The sequence below is a fragment of the Lathamus discolor genome, chromosome 17, assembly GCF_037157495.1.
Source record: "Lathamus discolor isolate bLatDis1 chromosome 17, bLatDis1.hap1, whole genome shotgun sequence".
Classification (NCBI taxonomy): Eukaryota; Metazoa; Chordata; class Aves; order Psittaciformes; family Psittacidae; genus Lathamus; species Lathamus discolor.
This window is the reverse complement of record NC_088900.1, coordinates 2,609,514-2,634,451: the sequence shown is the minus strand read 5'-3', so window position 1 is coordinate 2,634,451 and position 24,938 is coordinate 2,609,514. Positions and strand designations below refer to the sequence as shown.

The 24,938-nt window shown below is 44.2% G+C and overlaps 1 protein-coding gene across 5 annotated transcripts in view; it reads right to left on the bottom strand.

The window, feature by feature from the left end:
• Nucleotides 1-24,778, bottom strand: part of CBL (Cbl proto-oncogene) — a 42,052-nt gene extending 17,274 nt beyond the window's left edge. For 3 of the 5 annotated variants that reach the window (XR_010616481.1, XM_065697263.1, XM_065697264.1), the window contains exons 1-6: nt 24,448-24,777; nt 17,216-17,463; nt 4,564-4,710; nt 3,129-3,285; nt 1,223-1,344; nt 150-287 (exon numbers count right to left, since the gene is read on the bottom strand). Coding sequence is in view for 4 of the 5 variants with exons in the window: in XM_065697263.1 (XP_065553335.1) it covers nt 150-287; nt 1,223-1,344; nt 3,129-3,285; nt 4,564-4,710; nt 17,216-17,463; nt 24,448-24,594 (959 nt within the window). In the remaining variant the exon portion in view is untranslated. Of the gene's footprint in view, nt 1-149; nt 288-1,222; nt 1,345-3,128; nt 3,286-4,563; nt 4,711-17,215; nt 17,464-24,447 lie in introns of all 5 variants that reach the window. The other 2 variants (XM_065697261.1, XM_065697260.1) reach the window with 2 other exon arrangements.
• Nucleotides 24,779-24,938: the final 160 nt, after the last annotated feature.

The window sequence follows — 24,938 nt, the reverse complement described above, 5'->3', positions numbered from 1 at the left end:
GACCTCTGCAATGTGCTGTCTCTCTTGTGATAAACCCAGAAGGTACATTTTACCATTCGACTGACTTCAAGCCCTCATCACAGGATGAACATTTATAGAACAAACAGTGAAAAAAGGGCAAAACACTTGATTTTGATAAAGTTACTTACAAGCCTTCCCTGAAGCCATCAATCAGTGCTTGAAAGAGAGGTTTGTTGTGGGGGATTGTCTGAAGAATATTCCCATCTGCGGTGACATAGCCAATGGCCCACTGACCAAGCCGTGTACAACTCAATCGGAAAATATAACTAAAGACACACAAAGGAAAGGAAACTTCAGTTTGGACCAGGCAGAAAAGACTGAATGTCAAGTAGGCAGCCTTTGCCTGGCTATCTCTAGACAGCAAACGAAAACCTAATAGGGATAACTTGATGATTTATACCAGCTTTCCTTAATTATCCCCCAGGCAGATCATAGGAGAACCTTGCAATCTGATACAAACTGAGCAAAGCATCCAAGCCCTGGCCTCCAGGTGAAATTAAACCCAGAATCCAGAGCAAGAAAAGTGTTAGCAGCCTTAAAATCATTTGTTTCAAATTAACTTTAAACCCCCCCCCAACAAACAACAAACCCGACAGACGACACAAGGTTTCCATTCATAAAACCAGCACAGAATTAATCACATAGTAACAACCTCCAGAAATTAACACTTGGCCCTTCCTGCATAAAGCCTTGTTGCACTGGGCCAGGTTCTATTTAGGACCTTAGGTAGCTCAAAACTGTTGCCCCACAGAGCCTCTGAAGGGTGCCCAGCCTGCAGCATTATCTTGCAGCCTGCTCTGCCCACCACCACGTTGCTTTCTTTGTCTAAAGTTGGCTTCAAAGGTACAAACTACTCCGAGGGTTGCAATCCACTCAGCTCTCCTGGTTTTATGCGTATACATCAGAAAGTTATGGGGCCTATAGATACACGCCCTTATTTGTGGTCCTAAATGGCCATTGTTTAGGCTCACTCTGGCAGGGTCTGCCTCTTGTGTCCTGCTCATGCCTGAGGGAGCTGTTGTGACAGCTGGGAGGGGTGGGCAGGAGGTAAGTCACCCCATCAATGCAGGGCAAGCTAGGGTTTGTCATAGTCTAGGTTTCTGAGGAAGGACAAAGACAAACCAAATCCAATCTCAGCTGGTGCAGTAATCAGTGACGTTAGCCAGAATGATCAAAAAAGCAACTGCTGCTGAGCACTAACCTGCCAGGTTTGTGAATGAATTTCTGAAGCCGGGCTTTCACCTCATCATACGTTAGGAATGCCATATAGCCAGGATGAGTCACCGCTAGACTGTTCCAGTTCCTGAGCAAAGAAGACCATGGCTATAGAAACAACAAAGAAGTATATTAACCATCCACTTCTAAAAGGTAGCAACACATACAATATTCCTTACTCAAAGGGATAAAGAGTGAAAGCAGCAGGTTTCTTATCCACCATAAATCCAGTAGAGGAACTAAACAGTACATTCCCAGGCAGCAGCCTTAGCATTTGAGTTTCTTGTCGGTGATAAAAAACATCACTTAAGACAGACCTTAATCAAAACTCCTTTAATAAAAGCTATGGGAGAAGCCACTGAGGTCACATAAAGATAGCTCAACAATAGCTACCAATTTGTACTGCTTCTGCAGAGAAAATGACTCATTCCTGAGACAGGGATAAAGATGGGAGTTTAGTAAGATTATGCACAGGACCAAAACCATGACTGGTCCAATCTCTAACACTGACTTCCTAAACAGCCTCAGGAAAGTGCCCTCCCCTCTCTGTCTCAGTTTCACTATGTGTAAGATGCTTGTGACTGTTCCTTAGCCACTTAACCTCACTTGGGTGTGGCAAGGATTACTTGCTACTCTAAGATTTGAATAAGTAAACCAGCACATCCATGTCAAATATTCCTTCAAATGATGCAGAAAAAGCTGTAACAACCGTTTGGAAGCTTTCAATCCTGAGAAGGGTTTGGGTGTCTCCATCTCATCCAATTCTTCTGATTTTCTCAACTCATCTAAAAGAAGATGTTAGCTCTCCCTAAGAACTTTGCACCTCTGAGAAACTGCAGCAGCTCTTAACTTGCTCTTTATGTACTGTAGCTGGAAAAAGTACTGAATGAGATCAGCTACATTGCAACACTGCACATGGGCATTCTTCATCTAGACATATCTTAATTACAACCCACCCTATCACATGGGAAAAGGCAAGTCAGAGCTAAAGAAGTAAGTGTTTGTTCTTGTAAATACCCAATTGTGCCATCAGAAGCTGTGGTTTTCAGTCTAGCACTATTAAAGACTATGGCTTAGAATTTTAGCTACTAGCGATAAGGGTATTTCTCCTGCACAGAACACAGACATGTCCACAACATCCTGGCTGTGATGGTTCAAAAGCTAGGAAGCCCAAACTTCCATGGTTGCGCTCCATCCTGAACAACCCCTCCATGGAAAATAAATCTGACAAGAAAGCAAAGGACAAGGAAAGACAAAGTGATAAACTAAGCTTCACATTTCCTGGCTTACGGAACTTGTGTCAGAACTTGAGTCTGAAAGTGACCTTTGAAAGGGAAAAACTGATTCGTGGGAGGACAGTGAATGTGCCTTACAGTTGCAGTACATATTTAGACAATCTTTTCTTCTACAACCAGAAGTACTACACACTTTTACTGCAATATAAGGCCTTAGTACTGCAGCTGTTCAGGGGATGAAGGGCAAGACGACCAAATCCCTTACAGCATAAATCATTTCAGTGTGTAAAAGACAATTTGTCCTGGGAAAGGGGTCTGAACTGAAGCACTGAGCCACATTCGTCAGGGACTGTAGTGACAGGACAAGGGGTAACGGGTTCAAACTTAAACAGGGGAAGTTTAGATTGGCTCTAAGGAGGAAATTCTTTCCTGTTAGGGTGGTGAGGCACTGGAATGGGTTGCCCAGGGAGGTTGTGAGTGCTCCATCCCTGGCAGTGTTCAAGGCCAGGTTGGATGAAGCCTTGGGTGGGATGGTTTAGTGTGAGGTGTCCCTGCCCATGGCAGGGGGGTTGGAACTGGATGATCCTGAGGTCCTTTCCAACCCTGACTATTCTATGATTCGATGATTTCAAGTGACTGCCAAGCCTCAACTCTTACCTGAAAAAGTCGTGTGAAGATATCAAATTCAAATACTGAAATGTAGTCATTGCACGTCAAGTCGATCGTTGACTTCAGGGCCATGGCTTCCAGCCCTGAACTGATTGGATGCACTTCATGCAAGGCCTGACGGAAGCTTTTCCAAGGAACAATGGTCCTGGGGAAAACCAAGCCATGTGTAAATGTGATGCATCTCAAGACCACCACTATATACATACCTTATATACTTTTATTGTGAGTATGCATCTCATGGTAACGAAAGTGAAGAAAAGCAGAATTAGCCACAAGAGATTTGTTCATGTTGTGCAGGGACAGATTTCTTGTTACTGCAGTAAATTAGCAGCCAAATGAACAATTTTCCCTGCATATGCGGAATGTTTAAAGTCCAGTTCTGCTTTCTCCTTTCCCTTTTTCTGCACTCTGGTCATGTATGGACCTGTCTGTACCCTGGGCTGCATGAAACACTATCACTTGATAAGAGTTTCAGAACGTTGTGGCTGGTAGGGAAGGAGTTCACAGGAAGTCTTTTAGTAGAGGTCTATATAGTTCAAAAACAGGGAAAGAAAAGAAGCTGCAAAAGGAGGGATTAACTGGAGAAGATAATCACAAGCCAAAACCAAGGCTCCTGTTTACGGGAATATTTTCCTTCTTTCAAAATATCACGTGGAATACAGACATAGAAAGAACATGCCTACCTTCAGGCATGTTCCTCATGACTAAAGATATTATTGCTTTTGGTTCCGACAGCTACTAATTAAACTCTTTATGTGAAGCACCTGAAGTTACCTTAGTTAGAAAGCAGTAGCCAAATCCATTCATTTTAATCCTCAAACATTGCTTTGGACACGTCTACAGTTCATGCAGTCATCTTTCAATAGATACAAAAGTGAAAACTGAGATTTCAACCATTAGCACTTCACTTTCTCCTCCATTCCATCCTAACAAAGCCATTATGCAAACTGACAGAAGTTCAGAGAAGCCAGAAGAAAGGTGACTAAGTGATTAGACAAACTAATTGGAGGGAAGGTGAAATGGCTTAGCTAAAGGACAACTAATATTGCGGGCATGGTAACCTTTGGAAGAAGAAAGCAGATTAGTTTGCATAGTTACTTACAAGTTAAGGAATTAAATTAAGGAGGGGAAAATTGAAGCTGAATAATAGAGGGAAACTCTGTGACAGCACCAGAGTTTCCTAGGGAAAGTGAGGAAAGACCCATCACCCGACACATTTAAAACCAGACAGGACAATGAACTAGGGAATATAACGGAGGAACAATCCTGTATCTCACCCCAGAGAGTGGACCAAATGACTGTAGGTCTCTCCCATCGTCCATTTGAACCTTACAAAGACTCTTCTGAACAGCTCTGAAACCTACACACTGCTGTGTGCAAGTTGTTCCCACCGTTCTATTTTTCATCCCAGTTAGAAACTTACTTTTCACCAAAAGCCTTTCTCCAAAATTCGGCAGCATCTGCCTTGGTGATCCGGAACGTGTCCCCCTGGAAAAGGCCGCTTGGGAAAATACCTTTGAGCTCGGCCAGCATATGGCTGAATATCAGGGATAACTTTGTCAGGTTACGCCTACAAAGGAGCACAAAAAACCAAAGGTCTCTTGTAGAAAAGACAGATGTGGTTTAGCACGGAACAAACCAGAAATGGTACCTACTGCTATTCAAGCATCCCAGCCTAGAAAACTCCTCTTGCTTGGGACTGAGTTTACTCAGCATTCAGAGCACATCCACCACAATGTACTTACCAGCAAGGTCTGTGTTTGTGAAGACGTTTTCCATCAAGACTAACTTTGCGTAATCTCTTTGAGGTGGGCAGGTTATTTCCATGGCAAACCCTCCCAGGAAAACACAGGCACAGAAAATGTCCAAAACAGGCATTCAGACCTTACCTACTAATTCAATAACACTATAACCAAAACCTCATCAGACTCCTTTGCTCTTGGGTCTAAGAATTCCCTACAACAGCACATAAAACTACTACTGCCTTGGACCAAGCAAGCTGAATGTCTTTCCAAGTCTCCAAGGGTTCCAACAGAGCAGATTTGCTCAGATAACTTCTAAGTGATAACAACAGGTCCAGCTCTCAAGGGAAGGTCAAAACACCTGCAGTTTTTATCTATAATGTGAATAATTTACATACAAAAGCTTGATGGTTCTTCTTCAAAAGCTTGAGAGTCCTCAACAACACTGCACTGAGTAATTATCCAATTTAATTCCAAATTGCTACAGATCCCTTCTCTGCCTAAACACACATATCTGAAGTGCTCTAGTCCATCAGGTTAGGACCTTTTCTAAACCGGAGAGGGAAAGTTGGAGAATTAGTCAACATGTAAAGGATTTCCAGAAGTGGAAGACAGAAGGACTCCTGCCTAGCAGAGAGGACACAGCAGCACCGGGAGCAACTACACAAGGAGGTAAGCTCTATGTTGTAACTGTGCTAAGCAGAAATAGAGCTAGCTTGGGTACCTCAAAGCATCAGTGCCTATAGCAGTACAGGAATACTTATACTATAGCAGTACAGGAATAACAGTCTTCCTATTTAGGAGTGAAACAATAGCACTATTACACACTAGACAGGTAGTCTTCTATTCATAGATGGGGGGGGGGAAAATCACTAGTGGCATCTATTTGTATCACTTCTTTATCCAAATAAAGGATGATTCTTTTCTTTTCCACTCCATTACATTATCCAGATGTTAGGAAAATGTAGTTCCTGAAAAGAGACAGGGCTATTTCTAGGCCAGAAGCTTTTTTTTCACCCCCATGTCACATGCCTGAAGGTAAAAGAAGGAACTAGCATCATGTGGGAAAGGACAACTTCTAAGTTACACCCAACAGACCGGAGCTGGTCAGAAGACTGCACAACCACTAAGGCACTGCAAGGAGTCAGTTACGACATTGAGCAACAAGTTCTGCCGCAGACTGCAAAAGCACCCAGGGCTAGAAGCATCTCCAGTCACACAGCATTTTCTTAACGCCTCGATTCCAAATTCTCTCCCTGCATACGTTACTATTGCAGTGTGCCACCTCCCCTAAGACAGCTGAGCTTGGCAGCACACTATGCTCCCCCCAGGTTTCAGCTTTTCAACAACTTCTAGCTGGACTGGGTCCAATTTACTTAATCCTGGCCATTTTTCAGACACCCCTTACCCCAGATAGGCCATTCCTACTTGAAATACTGATCCTGTTACTCTGCCTGACTGCAGAACTGACCCCAGCTGGAGACAGGGAACTGCCTCCAGACTTTCTGCAAAGAGCCTCTGGACATTCAGGCTTAGGTCTTCTGGCTCCATACCATGCTTTCATACACTCTAAATTCAACTGAAAGTGGCCCATTTTGCTTGACATATATTCTGCTATTTACTCCACTCCATGGGAGTTCTTTCTCTGCACTGGGATAGAGTGTGGGTAGACTAGGAGGTATACATGGCTCAACCTTGTAAATCTTCCCGGACAGCAGCTCTCGCTCCTCACCCTCATTTATTCAACTACAACACGGATGTTTGCTCCAAGCGTTTATAGAAGGTGTCAGCTACACAGCAAGGGGCTCTGGTTTTTGTCATTTCATACATGCCCAATAACAACAGGTGCTCAAGATTAACAAAGTAAAAGCATGCAGATGCTCTTCCGTCAGCTGCTCTGTTCAGCACCTCTCTACTGGATGCCTTACGCACTCAAACTGGCTGTGTTTTAAAGCAGCTATGTGATTTGCTTATTTGAGCCTATAAACACAGACCAAAAAGCTTTGCTGTTTACCACTCTTTGTGAGTTAACTGCCCCCCCCCACAGAGAGGGGCTGGCAGAAAGTCCCCTTGCCTTAGTAGTGCATCTCAATTGCAAGTCATCTGCTTTTGCAGTTTGTTATACCTTTGGAGCGCTACAGTAATCCCTCACCTTCTGTTTTTAGGAGGGTTTATACAGCATGTCCTACAGGATGCGTGTGTCGGGAAAACAAAGCTGTATTAGAACAGCAAAGTAATATCTTCCTATGTGATCACAGTTGCATTTGTGAAGATCACTGGTTAGGACCTAGAATGTATAGATACACAAAGAGCAGTACAAAACCAGGCTGTTTGTGCATCTCCCCACCCTTGTGTAATGTGAAGCAGTTCAAAGCTGTGTATCCCTCCTCCCAGGAGCAGATAAGCACCTGTGCCTTGAGTGGGAAGGCTCGGATTCCTAGGCACAGCCACTGGCTAATGCTATAGAGAAGACTCAGCGCAAACTCACAGCCCAGCTCCCTCCCTCCCTCCCTGTGGAGGGTAGGGTCCCACCATGTCCCTGCAGTGCCTCTGGCTGACAACCAGTACAAAAGCTGCAAATCAGAGGTTCCAGCTGCAGAGCTTGCTCCTCAAACTGGCTGCTGAAAGCCCTCACTTCCATAAACCAGCAGAATAGGGGACAGGTTACAGCAGTGCAAGGGAACAAAGCAAACGCCGTGAATTATGAATCACTCACAACTTGGGAACAGCGAGATTGCTTTCTCCTAAGCTGATAAAAACGGAGGCTTTGTTACACTAACATGGAAGTCATTGGTAAGAATTAGTTCTCTGAAGGGTCAGCATGCAATATTTGTGTGCCATCTTAGCAGGTAATGTGGCATCTTGCAGCAATCCATTAATGCCAAGTGACTACAAAGTCAGCAACCCTAAAGCTGCTTAGTTATACAGTACTCTTAACATACTGCATACATTCGTTTCAAGCATTTGGTAGGTGGAAGGGAAGTCATTTCAGGCATATACTCTTCCTATTGCTGCCCAGCAGTGTGAAAAACAAGCACCCTAACCCATTTCTGACCCTCAAACAAGCTGCTAAGTGGACAAGAGCACGGTTTCAAGTAACAGCACTGCAAGATGACGAGGTATCTTCCTGTGTCAAGTTGCTCATAGGTTCTGCCTTAGAGCCTTCTCCCTTAGCTGAGTTTCAGGAAGTGCTTGCATGTCAGTTCAGCGAGAGAAGAATGAACTTGCACAGGCTGGAAAGGGGATAAACAAATCGTTTTACACAGACACACAATGAGGGACTCTGTTTCCAAGAAAGTTTCTATTAACTGAACATATTCAGCTTCATATTTTCATATTCTGCTGTATCTTACATCAACAACAGCAAAAGCACAGAAAGTGAATGTTTAATGTCAGGAGCCAGCTTTTACATCCAGCGACCAGTTACCAATCCTGTGCCAAAAGGACATTTCCTTTCAAGAGTGTGCTCCTTTATTTCAATCAGGCAAGTTACACAATTGGAAGTTAATACAGACCAAGTAAGTGCTTGCAAGGACAGTGAACGTCTTTATTGGCATATCGGAGTTCAGTGATTGTATTTTAGTTGTAGCAATATCAGCACTGGTCCTCATCTCCTTTGCCTCAACTAAAGAGAAGGAAGTATTCTCCTAGAAAAAGAGCGGACTATTTGCAATGAACACTTAAGTGACTTAGCCCAGAGATTCCCAAACACTTTTGGCCACAGAACTCCAGCAACTTCCCATAATGACCCTCTTTCAGACTTTAGCTGAACACAGATACTGTTACCAAGAGCCGCATAAGAGGTATGGTAACCGCAGTTTGGGAATCACTGATTTAGGCACCTAAATCCCACTGGATTTAAACACCCGTCATATAAGCATTCTTGAAAGCATCACCCAGGGACCACAGGCCGTATCAGTTAGCTCTTCTCGCTGTTTGCAACTGAGCTGAAGGTAACACCTGCACCAGCTTCAAACACAGAACTACAGCATGTTTGTGTTCAGTGGTTAACGTCCACGCAGAGCAACTGCTTCAGTTTAGGTGGGATTTCACATCCTTGCCAGTGCTTCCACACATCCATGCAGAGTATTATTGTTAGACAGTGAAACAAGGAAGGACAGAAAAGGTGAAAGCTCAGAAAGCCAAACATTTCTCCACTCCATACAGTAGCCAAATATTTGCCTAACAGACATCTGCAGTTCCTTCCACACACACAATGTTAACAGAACAGCTTCTTCAACAACCCAGAAGCATCACCAGAGCCTGTACAGCTGCAGTTACAGTCGCCTGTAAAACTGCACTGCCTTGACACTGACAGGACTCCAAAGAGCGGCCGTTTTGGGGAACAAAAACCAGCATGAAGCAAGACTCTTCCTCCAGTTACCCCGTGGTTATCAATCAGCTGGCTCCCCAAGGCCAGGTCTGCAGGCTGAGCAGGCATGTTCCTTCCTGCTCCCTCCTCCGTGCCCCCTTCGCTGTGGTTGTGCTACTTCCTTCCTGTTTCAGGCCTGTGTTTGCTCCGCGCATCTTAGCGGAAGTCCAAAGGTCGAGCAGGCTCTTCCATTTGCACCAGTTCTGCACCGCAGGCTGGCCCCCAGCTGGGGGTTCTGGTGCTGCTGCCTCCTCCAGACCTAGAGCACGTTTTGCTTTTCCAGCTTCCTGTTGGTTGGACAAAAGCCTTTTTCCAGGCTCAGTCTCAGCAAAGCCATTAAGGGCAGAGGACAGCTGAAATCAGTGCTGCCTCTTTCAGCTATGTTGACACCATTAGTTAAATTAATTCATGTTACAAAGTCATACAGCACCTAAAGCGCCTTTCTCACCTCAAGGCAATGCTAATGTAGTCCTAACACTTCTGCCACTACCAGGCAGAATTCAGTTGTTTTCCTCCACTATTTCTCAACTGCTTCCCAGCCAACACTGCGACGGTGCAATTCCATTCCTCACACACAGCAGGGAGACTGCTCCACTGGGTGATATAGTCACAATATTGTGCTCACATGCCATCATTTGACATGCACGCACTGTCATGTCTGTAGAGCTTGTGCTGTTGAAAGCGTGCTACAAACACTGTTGTGCAGAGGAATTCAGAGCTGGAACAAAGCGCTTCATTCCTCCTCAGTTCATGTGCATATTTCGGATCTATGACCAGATTTTCATAGGGATTTCCGTATTTGCGCTGCCACTGACTTCAGTTACACTTGTGAGCACTGGATTTACACCAGTAATGTTCAGCTAAGAGAAGGCTGCACAGCCACACCTTCACCTTGGCCCCAAAATAAAATGAAGCTGAACACTACTCAAACTGGCTTCATTTCCACACACTTTAGAGAAAATGCTTTATTTTATCAAATCAGTGCCGAAGTGGCTAAGATTCCCCTCTTGAATCTTCACTGCTGATGTGTAAAATAAATTAAAATCACAGGACCTCAGTTACTGTACAATCGTTCTGCTCAAAACTCAAGAGAAGGCTCTCTCTACACATCAACTTGGCTGCTTCAAGAGGCATGACCCAAAAAATGCAGCTCACAGTAAGAAATGTGCTGTCTATGCATTCTATGAACTTTTAATTCCTTATCACATGCTCACGATTGCAGGATGTTATCCCCTTACTAAGTACTACTGCAAGAACCACAGGTCTTGGGTCCTGCAAGCAGCCAAGTGCTATTTTTTCCTGTGACTATTTTACATATTACAACTGGATACTGTGAAGGTTTAAGACCTAAAAGGCCAACCAAACCCCCCATAATCAGCTCTTTTCACAAGCCTCCAACAAGTCAAATGTACCTTTTGGAAACCACAAAGGCGTGAGGTTATCACACAACACAGCTGTTACCAAATATGCACCAGATGTGAGCATTTAGACCCAATTTCAGTAGATAGGTGACTAAGCCTGGTTCCAAGAACTGCATCTTATATGCTGCTACCACACCAGGAAGAAGTTTTCTGCATGCTCTTCATGTTACCAGAAACAGCCTATGCCTATAAGCCGTTAAGTGGAAATGCTTGAAGTGACCCCAAGATGCCTTTTCTAACTCGGAGACAGCGTCAGTCCTCTCCACACACAGTAATCAGTGTTAAAAATAGAAGCAGCGGAACTACTTTCAGCACAACTTGCAACACAGGAAGTGAATGCAATTCCATTTAACTATTACTGACCCAACAGAAGTCACCTCACAAAGTTACGCTGGGCCACTGCTCCAACACTTCCAGTACTCGCACAGGACCAATAGAGCAGACTGACAGCAAACCAAACAATTCAGAATCAGCAGATTGACTGCTTGTACTATAAACTTCGACAGCTAAAGCTACACTGATTTGGTAGACTAGCTCATCCCAGCACCCTTAGGAAAAAAGGAAACTAACACGGAACATGTTTATCACCTCTTGTTCATACAAGGTTCAGCTCCAGAAACACTTCTCCATTTCAAGAACTAGGGGCTTCACTGTTTCATTCTTTGTAGAGCTATAAAACCAGTTGCTAATTCTGCAACTTCAAGACTTCATTTACTGAAGCAGCAAAATGGGAATGGGCACACATAAACCACAGGAGCAGATATTTCTGTCATTCCTAGGTCTGATCCCAGCTCCACTACATAGTCCCAACAGCAGGCTGGAATAACCTGAATGCACTGTTCATTGCCTCCTCTGCAGTGGAGCTGGTCTGCATTAGTGGATGCCATGGATGCCAGCGTACCTGGCTAAGGATGTCAGCTCATGCGCAAAACACCCATCTAACCGCACCTGGAAGCTAGACTTCATATGACATTGTACCTAAGCCTCCATGAGGCTTAGGTACTACCTAAGGTCCCCATGAATTGCAATAGTTGGCTAGTACTATATACGGTATTCCTTCCCATTGTAAATATTTTTAATGGTACCAGTTGAAGCTTTAAAGAAGCAAGAAATACTATGGGCTAATTCCTTTATCAGTGCTTTAGATACTACAAGACAGAGCTATTACACGAAACACACGTTTCCTTATAGTCTTCCGAATCCCGGCACTTTTCAACTAACATATATATGTATTTAAACACCTTGAGTTCTGCAAGTAGAGAATGCCAATCAGTTTAAAGTGGCATGCAAAATGCAGCAGCAAATTTTGGTATACCTGTATGATTATGCACAAGGATGTGACTGATCTGAAGCAGAGAGGACAAGAGTCCAGTATGCTGAGCAGGCACACCAAGCCCACTGACCCCTTAGAGCATCTGGATTTATTATTCTAGGCACACGTTAGTGTTGTATTTTTAACAAGCTAGATCTCTTTCAAAGTTAAAAGGCTAAAATTCCACTTATTTCTCTTGATTTAAACACTATGGAAATACAACACATAGCATTTCAGCCCTTAATACGCAAACCAAGCACCCAAGAAACAGGCTATGGTTGCCAAGGAGCAGCAACACGGTTTTGCCAGCATCAAGAAACCTAACCACACTTCAAATTGTAATTCCTGCAAATTAAGTAACACGCTTGCACTTCCATCCACATCAAGTCCTCGGAGTCAGTCTTCCATAAAACTCAATGCTGTTAGAGGCTCCAAGAACAAAGACTAAAGCCAATCTTCCTTCCTGATTATGCAATAGTTTGAAAGCTTGCATTTGTCCATAAGTTGATTTTCAAGACTGTGATCAATTTTTGTCAGAAAGAAAACTGAACTAAACGAACGCTTCTGCCAGCTATGCTAAGTGTTACTTAAGTTCCACAACTATCACCTAAACTAGCAATTTAAAGCCAAATTAGAACGAAATAGCACATTTCAACCTCCAACAACATTTAAATGATAATGGATTTCTTCTTGGGCAATAAGCAGTTAGTTAGTGTTCATATGCTGAAGCCTGGCAAGGAAACCTTTCTTGTGGGGCTGCTTTGGAGCCTGTTCTTTTCTTTAAGATGTTCTAATTTAAATGCAGATGTAGACTTCTTCACGCTAGTGGGTTTTGTTACCAAAAAAACCCCAGTCTTAGCTGTAGTAGAAGGAAGTGACAGAAAGAGGACTCACACACTACGCACCGCTCGAGTTCCACATTTTATACCATCGCTTTTTCACTGCACAGCAATATGTGCAAGCACTCTAAAATAGGAGATCAGAGCACTCACGCCCTCCCCCCAAAGGGCTTTACTGGTTCATGGCTTAGCACAAGTGCTTTCCAACTTCTTCCTCTTTAAAAGACAACTCCCCCCCCCCCCCCGGCCCAAGTCATTCTTCATGCATTTCCTCTCCCTTTAGAGCACGGTCATTTCCAGGAGACATTAAATATTGGTAGCTTTTTCCTGTGCAAATTAGTAAGTCTTCACTTTGGAGCTCGAGAAGAATACGAAATCCTGCTGAGCCAGCATCCCATAAGGCTCCTGTCACAAAGACAGTTAAATACAGACTAACTTCCCAAAGCTTTTTTGCAACTTCATGTTCTATGGAGAGGGTTTATGATATTCCCCACATTCCCCACCTAATCCCATTCTCCTCTACAGATATGTTAGCTTTGCTAACTCGTTTTGTTAACAGTTTGTTTTCCACAGTATGCAAGCTGAACTGGTACAATAACTTGTGCTATTTCTTACACATCCAGTCCACATCCTGAGTAATTACTTCTGCTCAGCCTTTCGCCTAACCCCTACCCTCTGCCTTACAGAACTGCATTCTAATGTCAAAACAGTTGCAGTGGTCTGATTTGATTCAGAAAAATCATTTTCCCTCATAATGGACTGGTTTCACATAATCAGTAAATTTGATTCATTGGAGAAAAACGGGACTCTTTAGCCTAATTCATCCTTTTCTACGTAACAGACAATTCCTATCCCTGTTTACTGATCAGCAAGCTATTCTTCTGTCCCGCCATGTGAAGAATATTTACACAAGTGCAAAAAAGCTGCTGCAGTAAGTAATTTATGAAGTGGGGAAAGCTGACAAATGACAGCTCCTCGGTGCAAGTAAGAGGTCTGGAGGAGTAAAAGCTTTCTGCAATAGAAACAAGAACTATTCCAGCATAACCACTGTGCCTCTAAATTAAACTGTAATCAAGAGCTGAAGCAAGTTCAGCATGCTCAGAGCAGTCGTGGCATTAGCATTAATGGCACTATCAATCAATGGAAGCATCCCATTGCAGGAAAAACAATATGTATGTTTAACCAGTTTTTGTTATCACGAGTTAAAAAGTAAACTCAAGAAATTCACCATACCTACAGGGTCAGAGAAGTCACATATTTACCACTGCAGCAGCACAGCAAGCTACTCAGTGCTAAACAGGTGTAGCTTTCTGCTCTGCATAGAGACCTGCTAAGGATCCTGTAGAGGATTTCTTTTATTGCAGTGTTTCAGCTATAAAGGCTACAAACTTCACCTTTGGGTTGGTCTTCGCTTTGTTTTTAAAACTTAAGGTGATGAGTCTTAAAATACCTTTTGCATTAGAAAGCACTGTGGATCTATTAAAGAACAGGAAACAACAGCTTTGGATAAGTGGATAGCCTCAATACCTGCTTATTACTGCAGCAAAGCCAACTAATTATTGACTAACTTACCTGGACCTTACTGCAAGCATATGACAATATCCAGAATTATTAACTCTTCAAATACTATTTGATTCCAGTATCGAGGCCTGCAGATGTTATCACTGTGTTTTACCAGATCCTCAAATACATAATTTGTTTTTATAGACCTACCTATAGGATAGGATATATCCTATCCTATATATCCTATAGGATAGGGTATATATAGGATAGGATAGGCAAGGATAACCCAAATAAGCTCCTAAGCTGCTAAAACTCAGAAAACCTATATATATCTCCACTATAAAACCCACACCTTACTCAGAAGTCACCAAGTCGAAGCTGATGTACTTGCTTAAATTCAGCCTGTAAACAGCAACTAGAAGTTATTGTGTGTACATGAGTCAGGAAGTGCATACATAGCTTTAAAAGCACACTCGACGGCATTAATTTTTAAACAGATATGGAAGTGACTTAGAGCAGAATTTAAACAGCATCTTTAAAGCTCTCCTGATATCATAAGCGAGCTCTCTTCACAAAAATAGCAGTATGAGTTTATGCAAGAGTAACATTTTCAGCTGAAAGTCTATACATCAGTGCTACACAGACAAACCAGCCGTTACAGCCCTGAGAAAAGGAAGCCATTGAGTGTTTGAGTGTTCATAGCATCAGGTATCACCTAACTGTGAGTTAGCCACAACAGAAGGCTGCTTTCAGCACCCTGATGGTTAAGGTATGACGCAGGAGACCTACATTCACTTTTGCCAGCTTTATGACTGCAACTAGTTAAAAACTGAAGGAACAAACATTCACCCACATCCGTAAGCACGGTGAATGCTCACACAAGGTTTTTTTCACCCTGTTCACAGCACCTTTACTCCCCTACCGTATTTTGAAAGTCAGAGAATGAACTGCCTGCCTTACAGCAAACACCAAACAGCATCCAGATTATAGTGCTACACATTCTGTACACAGAGACAGCAATGTACCAAACCGCTCAATGCCAGATGACACACATCTTGTGGCTATCAGAACTCTCAAAGCACGACAAGCAGCTACAAGACATGGTGCTCCCAACAGCTGTGCCGCAGTCCACCTTGGATGGACACATTGGAGAACATCTAAAACGTCAGAGAGGAAATATGCAAAGAGCAATATAGAAATAATAAATATAGAATAATAAATATAATAAAGAAATAATAGAGAATAATGAATATAGTAAATATAGAAAAACAAATAAGTATAAATATAATATAGAAATAATAAATATAGAATTTGTGAAGTGAGCAAGACAATTCTGATCCTACAGTCTAAAAGAGACCAGTAATTTCTAATTACTAGTATGTTTGGCATTTGCATAGCTAGTGTGAAAGCTGCGCAGGTGTTTGCTAATGCTCTACATCAGCAGACATTTGGGGGAGGAAAACAAGAGCAGAGACAACAGGAAACAAAGTGAATGGTAAATGTGGAGGAAAGGAAGAAAGAAGATTCAAGGACAAGAGGAAAAAAGAAGTCAGGAAAAGTCAAGACAAAGCGATACTTCAGGACACCAGGCTACATTTTTAAAGGCATGGCTTCAAAACACTGCAGACTAACATCAGCCACACCTTGCAGGAGATCAAGAGCAAACCAGATTGCTTTATATATACATACACTCCCATGAGTACATGTTCACTGAATACCAGGTTCGGGTTACATTTGCTTTACAATGGTGCCCATAATCTTCAAGAAAGATTGTTTCTATATCTGAAGTGTCTGATACTCTTGGAATATTTGAAGTCATTGATCCTTACAAAAGGAAAAAAAAAACCCTGTTTTTCTTCAATTCCTGACAAGGTGAGAGGTTTTTCTAAATTTATTCACCTTAAATTATTACACACACTTTAAATCTAAAGGTGCCTTGATAGCAATGATTCATTTAACTAAGCATCAGGTGAAACAAGCTGCACTTAAAGTGATCAGGCCCCAAAAGCTTACACAACCACAGAGTCTGATCCTGGAAGTGTGGCATTGAACAGAATCCCCAGCTGAAGCAAAAGGGCCATTCTTTGTGCAGGTATCTCTTGAACTGGTATTGGAATCATATGCACTGCCTGCTCCAACCACTTCCTTTTCTATTTGTCTATATGACAAATTAGAGCATTAAGAAAGTTAAGATGCTCGCTATCAGTACCCAGAAACGGCTGTCTGGTATTTCCCCTACGTGACAAACCAGTAACTGCTGCTTCCTGGGCTGAGTGGAAAGCAAATGAAGATCTACTGAAACTAGCCAGAATGTGATTCTGCTTTTACTCTTATGTTTACAAGTCTCACCACAGTTGCTCCCCTGTTAAGCTGTTTATTCATAAGTGGTACAATCAGCAATTCCCCAAAGACTCCCATCACTGCTGCGAGAAAGCAAGCCTCTATTGGAATTCTGTTTCTGAAGTTCATATCTATTGATTTGGATTTCACCCACCCCCTTTTATCAATTAGTTTGACTACAAACTGACCAGCATGATTAACCCTTTGGAATCCTTTCTCTTTACTTCTCTCTGAAAAGAACAAGGGACTGGAGGCAAGATGTTGGACTTAAGATTGACACAGCTATCAGTTACTTACTCATCAGATGTTCACAACATACACACAGTTAATCAGAACAAATATCACAGATACATTCCAAAGGGTTTTATATACCATTTTAGCCTACTTTGGGAGATAACGGTAAGTGTTCTAGAAAGTAACACCAGTTCTATTACTGGGGAGCAACACACAACACCATTTTCAAGACAAATTCTGCTTGAAATAATTTAAGAGCAACCTGCTGCTTTGCAAAACTCATAAATACTGGAAATCATTTCTCGCCATTACCTAGGCTGAGAGTTCTCCTCATACATCCGCTCTTTCCCTTCCTTGAAAAGGCTGATGGTCTGCTTGGTTTTCTTCATCAAGTTCTCCATGAACACGCGGAAATACTCGTTTTCTCCCAGGGTCTCCATCTTCCCCTCATAGCGCGACAGGATGGTTCGGAGATGCTGGTAGGTGTCAGGCAGCAGATCTAGGATATAGGGTGGGCTGTTCTTCAGCGCCAGTTTTGGGTTCTGACACAAACGCACCACCTATGGTTGATGGAGAAAAACCCACTATGAAAACTTAAGAATAGGAAGCAGCAATCAGATACTGAAACACAATTCAGCGTTACAAACACAATACACTGATACGTTCACTCGCAACAAACTCTATTTGCTGTGGATAATAACAACCATCAAGAAAGAACTAATTCAAAGGGATTTTTTCTGTGCCAGAATGACAAATAAGCAGCAGCATAGTAGATGTGGTAAGAAAAGTCTGGGTAAAAGTTCAGCCTGCAAGAACTCGTGTCCACAGTTATGCATCAACGTATGTTACGCTGTTAGAAGCGTACTTAGAACATCAGTTATTCAGAACATCAGAACAACTGTTAGAACACCAGTTATGCTTCTAGCTTCTGTTAGATGAATTTCAGGGCAAATCCAGATTCTTCACAGTGATTTCTGTGGGTTTGCTTGGTTTTGTTTTTGTAATAACGCATCCACAGTGATACCAGGAATTAGATGAAAGGGTTATTAAATGACCTCAACCTGTCTTCTGCTTGGCATGCAACTAAACATCTTAATTTTCCCCCTTCCAAGCCACATGTGCTCTCTCTCTATTTCAGCGGCAAGATCACATATTCTCAAGGCTAAGAACTTGAATCTATTAACCCACATTTTGTGCATTCTGCAGTGAATTTATGGGATCATTGACAAAATGATTTCAGGCACTTACTTTTGCATTACTTACTTAAGGCCCAAGTAACAAGTAGAATATTCCTGTTCAGGACTCACAAGCAATGCAATAGTTCTACCTGTACACACCCAAATCAGGATGCAAGCTGAACTGAATACAAGTCTTTAACACACAGGAACAGAGAGCTTACATGCCAGAAGCTCACGATAGCAAGTTTATGTCATAGGGGAGGATAAAGGAAGTCACTTCATCACCCACCATAGCCAAAATTTTCCATTATCTAGACTGAAAGAATGATGGAGATAACAGCAAAATTAGTGGTGCACTTTCAGTTATAACAAGGGCTGAAACTCTGGAGCTGCAAGGCCAGTTTCAGATGGAGTTTACGAGCAGAGAACCAGCAGCTGGTATAGTCTTAGTGCACACAAATGAGGTCTAAACTAACGATGCTGCAAGGTACAAGGGCATTACAGGCATCAAACAGTGTGGTGCTGCACAATGCAAAGCTTAAGGGGAAATGGATAAGAAAAAGTGAAAGAACCATCTAATGTCGTTTCGCAGTACATCATTTCCACAACATGTTGTGAAACCTTCAAGAGGAATCGACTAGTTCCCTACAACGCATACTTAAACACCTACTTCCCTCACACACTTACATGCTGATGGCAAACAAAGTAATTTATTCTGAAACAGTGCTTTAGCATTTACCTTTGCCAGTCAGAGTATATGCAAAAAGCAACCCTGTCAAGTGACATCTCCAATTATATCCAACTTACAGTAGTGCTTCTAATAAGAGCACACTGAGAAAGATTCAATCTCAGTGCAGAGAAAGTGGATCAAAAGTCAAAGAGAAAAATCTGACTGCCATTAAAAGAATGACGTGCCTAAAAAAGCTTCTGCAAGAACACATGGAAAACTCCTGCCACAATTTTCCCCCCATTTTGAAGAAGCTGCCACGGTCTAGATAAGGAGATGGATGGCCAGACAACTGATTTACCCAGTTCATTCTGATGCCTCAGCTCCTGTGAACATTGTACAATGAACACCATCCACAGATTTGAGTCAACACGCTTGTCCCCTGAATAGAACTTGCTTCACCATGCAGCATGAATAAGTTCTAAATCTGCTCCTCAGACACAGCACAGTTGTGCTGTGGACAGCAAAACCTTGCTTTCAGAAAGATTTATTTCTCTTTTTTTCCCCAAGAGAAATTGGTTATTACACGTTTTAAACCCTTAGCAAAAACGCAGTCAGCTCTCATGGAGCAGCCACGTTAAGCAAGCATACACGTCACAGTATGTACTTCTCCCCGTCATCTGTAATAGGAAACAGTTTGGCTGTTACCCCTTGAAAATACCCAGCTACAGAAGCAGCAGACCCACTGTGCTGCTGTCATGTAACAAACCAGTAGCAAGCAGGAAAAACTTCCCCACAGCAGGAGCAAGCTCTGCATCCTCATAGCCTCTATAGAAATGTGTCCCAAGAAATTACTTGCAAAGATACCTCAAACAGTTAACCGAAAGGCCAAAACTGCTGTGATTTTATTATCAGAGCTGCTTCATTTGCCACCTAGGCTAAAATCTGCTCAGAGAAGCATTTAAATAAAGCTATGGAAGTAGAAACTGCTGCCTCTTGAGCAGAGTCGGTAATCCCGGAACAGGAGCAACAAAACCAGTTGCATTCTGCTTGTTTCTCAAAGCGTGCACTTGCAGCATCGTGACAACGGCAAAAGGAATGTTCCCAGCCCTGGGAACAGCTGCCCCTCAGCGAGCTCCCCTGCCTCGCACAGGGACCAGCAACGTGGAAGGGAACTGAGCAAAGAGCGGCAAGTATTTTCAGTTAGGTGGGATGGTAACACACACAAGCAATCCGTGTTTTTAAGATACCACCCAAACTCATCCCGGCTTACGCTTTATTCGCTCAGGAACAAGCCTTTTATGGAGATATTTTTTGGTTTTTGGAAACACCAATAAAGCATTTCAAACTCAGCACAAAGAGTCTAAGAGACTGTGAAGAAGCCTAAAATTGTCTGATTTTCATTTTCCAACCTCAAGAGAAGAAAATAATAGAACCAAACCGTTTCCTCCCTCTGTTTGGAGGCATGAATCTGTTACCTCCTCACTCGAGGAAAAAAAGTCTCAAGCAGATTTTCTAGGCCTGGAACTGAGTCTTTTCCCTCAAGACTCCTCAGCTTGCCTTGACCTGTCTCTGGATGTAAAACATCCCCCTTCAGCACTGCTTCGCTAGGCTTGCACAAATAAAGCCACTGGGTAACCAGTGTAGGGAACAGTGATACTAGATAGAAAGCGCTGTCACAGGCACAACGTATACATAACCTGAGAAAACACAGCAAGAACCAGCTTATCTGAACAGTGCAGTCCAGTTATGCAGCTGGATTAGGTGCATGTTTGTAGAAGCAAGAAAGAAGCACTCGAAAAAAAACAAGATACCTAAGCAAATGCACTCATTTAACAATACCCAGTATTTGTTAGGAAGGGCAGAGAATGCAGCTTAACAAACCTATCCAAATTGTGGCCCCTCAAGGCACACTCACCCGTTGTCCTCCAACACATCCTGAATCCCCCTCTCTCAGCTTCCTGTCTGCCCATCCCATCCTCTTTCCCTGTTTTGCTCATCCCCAGCCTCACACATGAAAAAGCTGGTGCCAGCCTGCTTGCTGCAGCCATTGGTACAGCACCCAGCTTCTTGTTCAGGCAGAAGGCCCCCAGCACAGACACCACTTACCTGCTTGCCTCAGGCAGGGGACAGTGTTTAACTAACAGGCCCCCAATGTGCTTCTCTGCCAGATGAACGTTTTCCCCTTCCAGCTCAGACCCCTTATTCACCACAGTTCTGAAAAGCCATAGTCTTTTCCTTCAAGAACTAAATAAGTACCTTCTTTACTAAAATCACATCCCATTTCATCCTAAGCCAGCAGCAAAAAGAAAACCTACTCAAAGGTCCCTTATCTCCTGCTGAATTTACATTTGGCCTCTCCTCTACTTACAATGAAGGTGACCTACAGTGGCATTTCTCTATATCAGTTTTAGAAACTGAATGGTATCAGTACGCTGTTTGGAGAAGCTTTATCTCAAAGCTTGTCTTCCTCCTCCATGTCTTGCTGCATGTACTCTTACCACTTTTCTGCTACAGCCTTTATATCTCACCCTGAGTGGCTCACAACTACACCACCAGTTCTTCAAATAGAAGCCACAGCAATGAACTCCAGAGGTTTGCATTACCTGCTGCCCAGATCACTTTCATAAGAACTGATTTGTAATTTCATCCTTTTGTGTAAAAAAATCGGAACTGTTTTCACCAGCCAATACATTGTGTGTTTCTTACACTAAACACTTTTATTTGCTAAACACAATGAGATGAGTTTATTATAAGCATAAAAAAACCAAGCTAACAGCAGTTCCTCCCACCGGCACTAATCTATACTCTTGACTAGATTCAGGACACTGCAAGGAAATTGCTATGCTGCTATTCAGCACTGTAGGCTCACAGATACAGGACAATGCATTCAGCTTCCAAAGACACACTTAACCCCTATTCCATAGATAAGCACAAAACCATCACGTAATTCAACCGAAGGTGAACAACCTGCTGCACAGGGATGAAAAGGGCTACTTGATGTCCATGCTCTCTATGTGTCCACATGCAACTGTGGGAGGGACAGTCAGGGCTGACAAAGCTTAGAACTTGAAGCAAAAGGAATCCATGTCAGGCAGCTTATGGAGAACATTATGGGGAAAATATTTGGACAAGAATCAACTTGCATAGGAAATTCATCAGTCACATCTGAAAACAGAGAAGCACGAATGCTTTGACAGCACCAGTTGATTATGCAGACTTAACGAATCAGGTCATGAATGTAGCGTACGCACATAGATACAGCTCTGAAAGGCAAACACATCATCTATTAAACATGCTCACAAGCATTTCTTTGATTTGCACCTGTAATTTCATTTCTTGGCCCAGAAAACTAACCCATTTTCAACACTTCCCATACGTTAAGCCTTTCTCACCACTGGTTTCACAAGGACTATGTCAGCCTGGCAAGTTGCTACACTACTAAAAAGATGTTTAATTCAGATGTGTGCATGAGTACAACTGAAGTCTAACTGAAATCTGCAAGGCTTTTCACAGCCAAATCCTTCCTCTTGTACAAATCAGACTGAACAACTAACTCTTTAAGCCCTTAAAAGTTAAGCCTACACATCAGTGTTTTCAGATGCTGCCCTGCCAGGGCACATTTAAAAGAGTTTTCTTTCACTTGTGACAAATACAACAGTAGCCTTGGCTTTTCTGTCAGTGATATGGGGGAGAGGGTATACAGCCAAAGGCTGGCTATGCAGATCTAAAGCTGTGAAAGTACCCACCCCACATTAAAGCATCCCACTGCAATTCGAAACGCCAAGGTAAGGAAAAGGCTGTTTTCAGCCCAACCTTTTCCTTTGACCAGACCAGGTTATGAGGTCAAACACAGGTTGACATTCACATCCATATCGCATGCACAAGAAGGAAGATGTGCACTCTTACAAGCTGTACCTGCAAGTTAAACTTGAGGATCACGTTTCCATGCTCAAACTACCTTTCCCACAGTAGCAGTTATGCTTGCCCTCAATGTTTGCTAGAGAGCCACTGGCACCTCTCAAAAGGCTTTCTTCTTTATCCCAGTCTCTCTCTGTAGAAGGTGATCAAAGCTCATCACGAGCACAGCAAGGCACAACTATAAACCATGCCTTTTGTTGAGCCAGCCAACACAAAGTGACTTCTTGGCATGAACATGATTTAGTATGTCCTTAAAAACATCACCTGCTCTGCCTGCTTCGGGATTTACTGCAGGAGATTCAGACTCTGCATGGATAAGCAACGCAGGGAAAAGAGAAAGAAAAGTCGAAATGCATAAGCCTGCAGGGCACCGGGATGAAGCGTGCCCATCAGCCCGGCTTGCTCTCCCCCCAGAGGGGAAGAAGGCAGCAAGGTGACACTCCCCAAGGACTGGAGGCATCTTTGCCAATGCTTTAACTCTGCAGTACTTTTAGGGCCCTGAACCCAGCATTATAGAACGCACTGCATGTTTTAGCCTCAATTCTCAGGGCTCAACAGTAGTAACATGAAAGGATCAATCAAAATCCCAGGGAAAACATCGGAGGATTTTTATTTTATGCCCACTTCTGGATGCCTGTGCTCATCTTTCTGGGGATTACTTCCTATAAGTAATGCCAGCATTCACTAACATCTCATCACCCTTGAAACAATGGATTTACCAACACACCCAGCCAGGCTAGTACATCACTTGCCTCGCTCCATCACACCACTGGGCCAAAACGTCTGGTGTCCTGCCCCTTTCAGTAGCCATTCCCTGGCATTGTAAGGGGTGGAGAAGGGGAGAGTCTTAATGACCCCAGAGTGTAGTGCCCTGCATAAAAAGGTGTAGGGCTGTAAGATGGCCTTTCCAATCCCTGCACCACAGGTTCTCATTATTTAATGTTAGATTTCATACCCATTTATCTTTGCATAGCTACATGCATTCACCGCATGTAGAGTTTTATTCAGACTTCTATGGGGTTTTTTATCAGGGTCCCAGGAAAAGGTTTTGTGCTGAGCTCGGTAACATGGCCCCGTTGATTCAGAATCACCTGAACCGCCACAAAGCACACGTTCAGCCTTACCATGCAGTACCCACACAGCAGGCTCTGCCACAGGCCAAAGCTCACCTGCAGACAAACAAATCCTAGATTCCTCCCTCGTGCAGTTCTAACCCAGGTAGGAATTCCTATTGCTGCCGCCACCAGGATGCACCTGCAGCTCCCTACCACACCTCGCCCATACAAGAGTGCAGTGGTACAAACCCCTGATCCTCTTGAGCAGGTCTGCATCCTCCATCCCAAACCTGCCCCTCTTTTTCCAGCCTGTTCCCTTCCACAGCCCTGCGTGCAGCCCATCCCTTACCGAGCTGCTCTTCCCCGTCCACACCTCCCCATCTCCACATCCCACTCCCATCCCGCTTCCGGCCTCTCTTCCACCGCATTACCTGGCCACCAGCTCCCACATCCTCCCCTCCCCAAAGCGCTGCTCCCATTCCTGCGCCCAGACAGCTCCCAACCCCACACAAACCGGCTTCGCCCCGGCCCCACAGCTCCTCTACCCTGCAAACCCCTGCAGCTCCAGGCTTACCTCAGCCCCCACATCCAGCCCAACCTCTCCAGGACAGCCCTACCCCAATCCCCAGCCCGAACCCCTTCGCCTCAGCCCTACCTCAGCCGACAAGTCCCGCTTCCGCCCCAGCCCGACCCCCCCCCCCCCCCCGCCCCGCCCGGGCCCACCTTGTCCATGAGCTTCCAGCACTTCTCCACCATCTTCTTGTCCACGGCGCCGGGCTGGTGCGGGCCGAGGTGGTGGTGGTGCGGCTGGAACGCGTCCTTCATGAGCCCGATCAGCCCCCCGGGGCCCTTCTTCAGCGGCGCCGACATGAGGGCGGCGCGGGGGCGGGGGGCAGCCGCGAGCGGGCCCGCAGCCGCGCCCGGCCCGTCCCCCCCGTCCTGCGCCGGGCCGGGGCCCTGCAGGACAACCGGACGTGCGGCCGGGCCGGGCAGGGCAAGGCGGCGGCGGCAGCGGGAGCTGCGGGCGGTGGCAGCAGCGGCGGCGGCGCCCGGCTCCAGCGTGGCCCCGCCCTCCGCCCCGGCCACGCTGCGCGCTGATTGGCGAGACCGCCCCCTCAGCCGGGGAGGAGCCGGCGCTGATTGGCCGATACCCGCGGCCGAGGGAGGGGGAGCGGGGAGAGCCGCGGCCCGTCCGCCAGGCCCCGCCCGGCTGC